We start from the raw sequence: 8,334 nt of genomic DNA on the forward strand, positions 1-8,334 counted from the left end.
GTATACTTGAAGCCGTTAATTGTGTATGAACCTAAGAGTTGGGATGGTGAAGTAAGTATGATTATGTGAATGTGTATTAGTGAAATGATGTATTTGGTTATGTGAATGTAATGCTTTAATTAAAGCTGATTTTATTCCTTGAGACTTACTAAGCATAAAATGCTTACCCGTTGCTTTGGCTCTCTGTCTTATAGATTTTGCTCGATAGCAATCGGATTCGGGATCATTAAAGTCGAAGTCATCCACACTATCAACGCCTCTATTTTGGTATAAATTTTGGTTGAACTTTGAAATGGCATGTATAGGACTACCCTTGTTGGTTTAAAAATGTGGTGATGTATATGTATGCGGCCATGCGAAAATGGCTCGTAAAAGTGAAGAATGAACTTAGACTATTTGCGGTTTGTATATATATATATGGTGTCATGATGTGACTATGAATTGGAAATGGGAATGTTAGTCACATGATCAGCCATTGGCATGGTTAAAATGATCATATGTGGACCTATGTATGGCAAGACTAGTTGGTTCATGGAGACTACAAAATAGGTAAGACCTACCTTAAAAACAGATGCTGCCAGCTGCAGTAACGTGGATGTGAAAAATCACCAAAATTTGTAGGAATGGTATTAAATAGTGAATCAGCTATGTAAATGAATCTTGATGAGTCTATTTTCATATGGAAGAAACAGAAATGGTCATAGGAGTTACTTGTTAAGAGATATTAAAGCTATTGTGAGACAGGGCCAGAATGGTTTCTGGGTCCCCTGTCATAACTTTAAAATTTACTATAAATTATGCAGAAAGAATTAGGAGTCATGCCTTATATGTGCAGATTCCATTTTGAGTCTAGTTTCATTAGAAATAAGCGGAACCAGTATTAAAGCCCTGTACAGAGAGATATTCAAGTTGTAACGCGCGAAGGTCAGAGCAGTCGATCCCTGTAACATGGGTGACTTTAACTAATAAAATGTACCAATTGGCCAGACCAAAAATTCTAGAAATAAATCCATGGATGGATATATGAGTCTAAATTCATGGAAAATTTACGAAACCAGTTTCCGAGTTTTGAAACTCGAGATATGATTTTTAAGGCGACAGTGGCGCAGTTTTCCAGCCCGACTGGAAATGTCAAATTAGTGGGCAAAATATGTGGACTTGGCTTGTTAACCCTCGTGTCCGACACGGTGATGGTCTCGGGATCGGGGTGTTACAATTTATTGGTATCATAGCCACGGTGTAGGACCATCACCGATCCGAGACCATCACGATTAGCCGGACACGAGGGTTAACAAGCCAAGTCACATATTTTGCCCACCAAAAATTTGACATTTCACAGGGGACCCAGAAACCATTCTGGCCCTGTCTCACAATGCTTTAATATCTCTTAACAAGTGATCATTTAACCATGCCAATGGCTGATCATGTGATAACATTCCCATTTCCAATTCATAGTCACATCATGACACCATATATATATATACAAACATAAATAGTCTAAGTTCATTCTTCACTTTTACGAGCCATTTTCGCATGGCGACACATGATATATCACCACATTTTAAACCAACAAGGTAGTCCTACATGCCATTTCAAAGTTCAACCAAAATTTATACCAAAATAGAGGCGTTGATAGTGTGGATGACTTCGACTTTAATGATCCCGAATCCGATTGCTTTCGAGCAAAATCTATAAGAAGAGAGCCAAAGCAACGGGTAAGCATTCATGTAGTAAGTCTCAAGGAATAAAATCAGCTTTAATTAAAGCATTACATTCACGGATATGCATACGCTCTTACTCCTAGCGCAGCAAAGCACACACCACACTTACCTTGTTATTGGGAAATTTACAAGTGTATTAGCTGAAATTTTCCAGCAAGCTTATAATTTTCAAATCACATACCTTTGAGCACATATAGCTACTGTTCAAACGCCTTGGGACATAGCCCGATATGGTAACCACCAAGGCCTAGGACTTTATCACGATTGCACAAATGCCTTTCGGTCTTAGCCCGGATAGAATGACTCGCATTTAATGCCTTCGGTCTTAATATACTAGCACCATTGCCTCTGGTCTTAACCGGTTATAATTTCCAGCATAATTGTCTTGGGGCTTAGCCGGATATTCATTAATTTCATGCACACATACATCAATAATCATTGGACATACATATTTCATTTTCGTTATTGGGAAACACAATTATAATCATTAGCAGGCATCATTCAATACTCATAACAATAAATCAATAATCAGCGTGAGGCATGGTGGCGACCGACTATGAGTGCTGTGTCTAATTTGAGGATGGTTTCAGGGATAGTTTGCGAGTTCTGATAGCTCCACAGAGGGAGTGTGATTTTTCTACTCTAGTTGAGAAGACGAAGATCGCCGAAGAGGTAAAGCGTACTGAGTGCCAAAATCGAGACAGAGGAAAGACTAAGAGGGATTCGGAGCCCTTGAATTCTGGGATGAGGCCTAAGAAAATGGCCAGATCTAATGGGCCAGTGAAAGTTTGGCCCTCTACTACACCTTCTGCGGTGGCACTTTGTGGGCACTATGGTAGACACCATTTGGGCGAGTATTGGAGGACTAATGGGGTATGTCTGAGATATGGGTCGGCTGAGCATCGTGTTAGAGACTGTCCATTAAGAACTAGTCAGATGGAAGCTCTGGTTACTGAAACTGCACAGCCATCGAGGGTAGTTCAACAGCCATCTAGGGGCCAGGGCCAGGCCAGGGGTGGTAACGGCATGGGCCGAGGGTAGAGAGCACTGGGCAGAGGTGCTGGTCTGACTGAGGTGAAGCAGCCTGCTTTGGTATATGCTGCATGTCATTGTGAGGACCGAGATGCTCCGAACTTCATTTCGGGTACGTTTTTTATATTTGATGTACGTTATTTTGCACTGATAGACATAGGCTCTACACACTCATATGTAGCTTGTATTGTGTCTAAATCCTTGGGGATTCCACTCAAGAGTACTGATAGTGAGGTAACTGTGTTAAGTCCTTTGGGGCAATCAGTCTGTGTTAGTAAATTGTATAGAGATGTTCTGCTAGAGGTTTAAGGGACAATATTTCTGGATAATCTAATGGAGCTTTCGTTTGGGGAGTTCGATCTGATTTTGGGAATAGACTGTCTAGTTAAACACCAGGTGAGTTTGGATTGTGTAACAAAAAGGGTTGTCTTGAGGATCGAGGAGGACAACAAGGTAGTCGTGATTGGGGAACGACGTGACTATCTGACCAATGTGATTTTTGAGCTGATGGCGAAAACGTTTGTGAGGAAAGGGTGTAAGGCATTCTTGGCCTACGTCAATATTTCTGATTCTAGGGACTCTTCGGTTAAGAACATCAGAACTGTGAGAGACTTTCGAGATGTATTTCTTGAGGAACTATCGGGATCCTCCGAGTTGAGAGGTAGAGTTTGGGATTGACTTGATTCCTGGTACAGCTTCGGCGGTGTCTATTGCCCCTTACCGAATGGCACTGAAGGAGCTTTAGAGCTTAAGGCCCAGATTCAGGAACTGTTAGATCGTGGGTTCATTCATCCCAGTGTGTCTCTGTGAGGAGCACCTATTCTATTTGTAAAGAAGAATGATGGGACAATGAGGATGTGCATGATTATCGACAGCTGAACAAGCTAACGATCAAGAATAAATACCCACTTTCGAGAATAGACGACTTATTTGACCAATTCAGAGGGGCTTCTATGTTTTCTAATATCGTTCTATGATTGAGGTATCATCAGTTAAGAGTAAGGGCGGTTGACATGCATAAGATGACATTTAGGACTCGATATGGACATTATGAGTTCCTAGTTATGCCCTTTGGTTTGACTAATGCACCAGTGGAATTTATGGACTTGATGAACTGAGTGTTCCAGCCCTATTTAGACCAATTCATGGTGGTATTCATCGACGACATCTTGGTATATTCTAAGTCTAAGGATGAGCACGATGAGCACCTCAGAGTAGTTTTACAGACTCTTCGTGAGAAACTGTTGTTTGCGAAGTTCAGTAAGTGCGAGTTCTAGCTCCGAGAAGTAGCCTTTTAAGGACATGTGGTTTCTACTAAGGATATTCGTGTTGATCCTCATTGAGGCTGGGCTGGATTGGATATAGCCAAAGAATGTGTCTGAAATTCGTAGCTTTCTGGGGCTAGCAGGATATTATCGATGTTTCGTAGAAGGATTCTCTTTGATCGTAGTTCTGATGACTAATCTGTTGTGTAAGGGAGTTCCTTTCGTTTGGACTGTTGCACAGTAGGAGAGTTTTGATAAGCTTAAGGCTGTTTTAACTCAAGCTCCTATTCTAATACAGCCTGAGCCTGGTAAGGACTTTGTGGTATACAGTGATGCGTCACATGTGGGTCTGGGTTGTGTTCTAATGCAAGACAGAAAAGTGGTTGCTTATGCATCTTGTCAGCTCAAGACTTACGAGATTAATTATCGACGCGTAATTTGGAGTTGGCAGTGGTAGTCTTTGTGCTGAAAATCTGGTGGCACTATTTGTACGGTGAGAAGTGTACTATCTACACTGATCACAAGAGCCTTAAATATCTCCTCACCCAGAAGGAGTTGAATCTTAGGCAGTGCAGATGTTTCATCTGCTTAAGAATTTTGACTGCACCATCGAGTATCATCTTGGTAAGGCCAATGTGGTGGCCGATGAGTTGAGTCGTAGAGCCATAACTGATCTGAGAGTAATGTTCGCTCGACTTAGTCTTTTCGATAATGAGAATCTATTGGTAGAACTTTAGGTTAGACCGACATGGATTGATCAAATCAGAGATAAACAATTGAGGGATAAGTCTCTTGAGTTGCGTTTTCATCAGGTTGAGAGTGGTGTTACTACTGATTTTGGGATTAACAGTGATGGGGTATTATGTTTCTATAGTCGGATTTGTGTGCCAAAAGATGGGGATTTAAGGCAGTCGATTCTGAGGGAGGTTCATAGTAGCCCTTATGTTATGCATCCCGGCAAAAATAAAATGTACCGAGATCTACGAGAGTTGTACTGGTGACCAGGGTTAAAGCGTGAAGTTACTAACTTCATTGCTCGCTGTTTGACTTGTCAGCAAGTTAAGGCTAAGCATCAGTTACTTTCGGGTTTGCTACAGCCGATAAAGATATCGTTATGGAAACAATGGACTTCGTTAGTGGGTTGCCTCTAACACCCACTAAGAAGGATTCTGTATGGGTCATCGTGGATCGATTGACCAAGTCTGCTCACTTCATTCTGGCCAAGACGGACTTCTTTCTGTAAAAACTGGCTAAACTCTACATTTTTGAAATAGTGAGGCTACATGGGGTACCGACCTCAATCATCTCTGATAGGGATCCTCGTTTCATGTCTCAGTTCTGTAAGAAGCTTCATGAGGCTCTAGGTTCAAGATTAGACTTCAGTACTGCTTTCCATGCTCAGACAAATGGTCAATTGGATAGGGTGATTTAGATACTGGAGGACATGTGAAGGAGCTGTGTTATTGATTTTCGAGCCAGTTGGGAGGAGTACTTGCCATTAGCAGAGTTCGCTTACAATAACAACTACCAGTCTAGTATACAGATGGCACCTTACGAGGCATTGTATGGTCGTTAGTGTCGCACTCCCTTATGTTAGACTGAGTTAGGTGAGTGACGTATTCTAGGTCCAAAATTGGTTTCAGAAACTGAGGACAAGGTCCGTTTGATTCGAGATCGATTGAAAGCGGCTTCTGATAGGTAGAAGTCCTATACAGATTTAAAGCATCGAGAGATAAAATATTCTGTAGGAGACCTTGTTTCCTTAAGGTCTAGCCATGGAAGAAGGTTCTGAGGTTCAGTTGCAAGGGCAAGCTGAACCTATAGTTTATTGGGTCATACCAAATTTTGAAATGAGTAAGGCCAGTTGCATACTAGTTGGAGCTACCTTCAGAGTTAGATCGCATACATGATGTGCTTCACGTCTCAATGTTGAGACGCTATTACACTGATCCCACGCACATTGTTTTTGTGGAGGAGATTGAGGTTAGGCCAGATCTAACATTTGAGGAGGAGCCGATTTAGATTTTAGATCGTGACATTAAGGTTCTACAAAGAAAGTTTATCCCCTTAGTGAAGGTGCTGTGGCGGAATCATAGCATTGAGGAGGCCACTTGGGAGCCGGAGGATTCGGTACGTCAACAGTACCCTCACCTTTTCTGATCAGGTAAAATTTTGAGGCTGAAATTTTAGTTTAGGGGATAAAGTTGTAATGTCCCAAAATTTAAATTCTTGTTTTTGCAAATGGGTGACACACAAATGTGTATCTGCTTTAATGGTTAAGTATTCTGGGTGTGTGTGTGAGGTCTTAATTTCAAGCCATGACTTGGGAAAATTTTGGTATTTTTTTGAATAAAGTCCAATCTTTGGTCATTAGGCTTTTATTTTATTAGTGGTAGAATCATAACAGAATGGGCCTGCTGGTCTGGTGTTTAAGGGGTGTGCTGTTAAGCTGGAGGTCTTGTGTTCAAAACTCTGCAGTGGCAAGGGGTTTATTTTGCTTTGAATTTAGGCAAGAGTTTGTGTTTTATCGAACGTCTGAGTAGTGGGTGGTGGATGGAGAAAAGTTTTGGATAAGCGGTTATCAGAATTTTTTTGTTCAGTTTTCTTTTTAGCAAAATTCTATTCTCTTCTCCCCTTCCCTTTGTCAAAATTCCATCTCTTCTTCCCCTCTCATCTTTTTTATTGTTTTACTCAAGTTCACCTCATTTGTTTGTGCTGCGCGTAATCCTGATCTTTTAGTAAGTTTAGGTTCCGATTGATTTTAACTGTTTCTTCAGAATATTGGTTAAAGAGGGGTTTTCGACTAGTTTGTTGGTGTTAATTGCAGGGAAGAATATCGTTTGTCGGTGTTCTAAGGGTGTAGAATTTCCATTGTTTGATAGAAGGTAATGGTTTTTTGCTCGAAAAATGAATATCCTGTTTCGTGTTTAGTTTAATCCGTTTGTTAAAGTGATTAACTGAGTGAAATATTGATCAAATATAGTTGCTGGAGTGCTCAAGAGTATTTAGGCATCAAAAGCGATACAGGTATGTACCCGGAAACACAAAAAATGAGAATTGGTGACAGCCAAAAAATGACTCTGTCGACGCTACACGGCCGTGTGGTAGGCCGTGTGGCAGTACACGACCATGTGATTGACGAGGCCAGGTCATGCTTAAGGGACACGGCCGTGTGATAGCTAGGTGAGGCCATGTACAAAACACGGGCTCGACTAATGGGGCCGTGTGGGCTCACACAAGTGAACCACACGGGTATGCGTGATTCTGGGCCAGGCCGTGTGATCCACACAGCCAAGGCCAATTTAGGCCGTGTGGGCCACATTGGCGTGTGAGCCCCTTTTTTTAGAATAATCTGTAAGGTTGCATGCGTCATCCAAATCGACTGTGACCTATCGTAGGGTCGATAAGCAGTACCTAGACCCCTGATTCTGTGATTTGATTATGTGTTGTATTTTTTTAAGCATGTTACTCTTAGCGTGGTGTATTTGACTGATTATATGATCTGGTAAGCTGCATTATAGCATGCCATATTTGTATGATGCGTTGCATCGGGGTTGGGATGGTTTTATGATAGAGGAAGTGTTCTGAAAGGCTCTTAAGCCTAATATCTGGCAGCACAACTACAATTATCTGATTATTTGCCGCGTTTCAATACAGCATGGTGTGTTGGAATGGGTGGGTCGACTTTATCCCCACATGGTATGTTAGGTTGGACGAAGTTGGTGTGCAGGGCTGGTGGGCATGGTTCTGTTATTCTGCTCTATTATGCATGTGATATTTGAGATAGGCTAAGGCCCAGTTCGTATATGATTCTGTATCTAAGTGGACTAAGGTTCACACCGATTCTGTAAAGGGCTCAGGCCCAGAATATCTATTATTTGGATATATGACTGACTTCTACTACTGTGTATATCTTTTGTGGGGATTACACACTGAGTTTACAAAAACTCACCTTTTTCTGTTTAATCTGTGTAGGTAATCTCCAGACTTGACGGATCGATGCAACGGAGGGCTTAACGGTGACTACCACTACCGAAATGCTTATTTACAATTTTTTTTTGCAGTTACATCACTTATTTCTTGTTGGTATTTTATGTATGATAGACTTTGGGACTGTTTGGTTTTTAATTTGGGATTTTGAGCTGTTGATTATGGATTTAGAAACTGCAACACAACAAAGCATGGTTTTCCTAAAATAAACTAAGATTTTTCGTAAATGAAACAGTTTTCAAAAAAATTATTTGGGTTTTAAAAGCTTTCGCGTAAAAGAAATGTTTTAAATCAAATCAGTTAGAACACGGTTTCCTCAAACTAGG

General features: G+C 41.1%; 1 protein-coding gene across 1 annotated transcript; it reads left to right on the forward strand.

Moving 5' to 3' along the window:
- Positions 1-4,593: 4,593 nt before the first annotated feature.
- Positions 4,594-6,040, forward strand: LOC108481874 (uncharacterized). Its single transcript, XM_017784942.1, has 5 exons — positions 4,594-4,743; positions 4,831-4,944; positions 5,074-5,158; positions 5,293-5,441; positions 5,894-6,040. Exons 1-5 carry the CDS (start codon positions 4,594-4,596, stop codon positions 6,038-6,040), a joined length of 645 nt encoding a protein of 214 aa, XP_017640431.1.
- Positions 6,041-8,334: the final 2,294 nt, after the last annotated feature.

Source organism: Gossypium arboreum, chromosome 3 (genome assembly GCF_025698485.1).
Source record: "Gossypium arboreum isolate Shixiya-1 chromosome 3, ASM2569848v2, whole genome shotgun sequence".
Lineage (NCBI taxonomy): Eukaryota > Viridiplantae > Streptophyta > Magnoliopsida > Malvales > Malvaceae > Gossypium > Gossypium arboreum.

Coding starts and splice junctions, on each gene's coding strand:
- LOC108481874 (XM_017784942.1), top strand. CDS start 4,594: ATGTTTCATCTGCTTAAGAATTTTGACTGCACCATCGAGTATCATCTT. Junction 4,744..4,830: donor TCGATAATGAGAATCTATTG/GTAGAACTTTAG, acceptor CGTTTTCATCAG/GTTGAGAGTGGTGTTACTAC. Junction 4,945..5,073: donor GGCAGTCGATTCTGAGGGAG/GTTCATAGTAGC, acceptor TTGACTTGTCAG/CAAGTTAAGGCTAAGCATCA.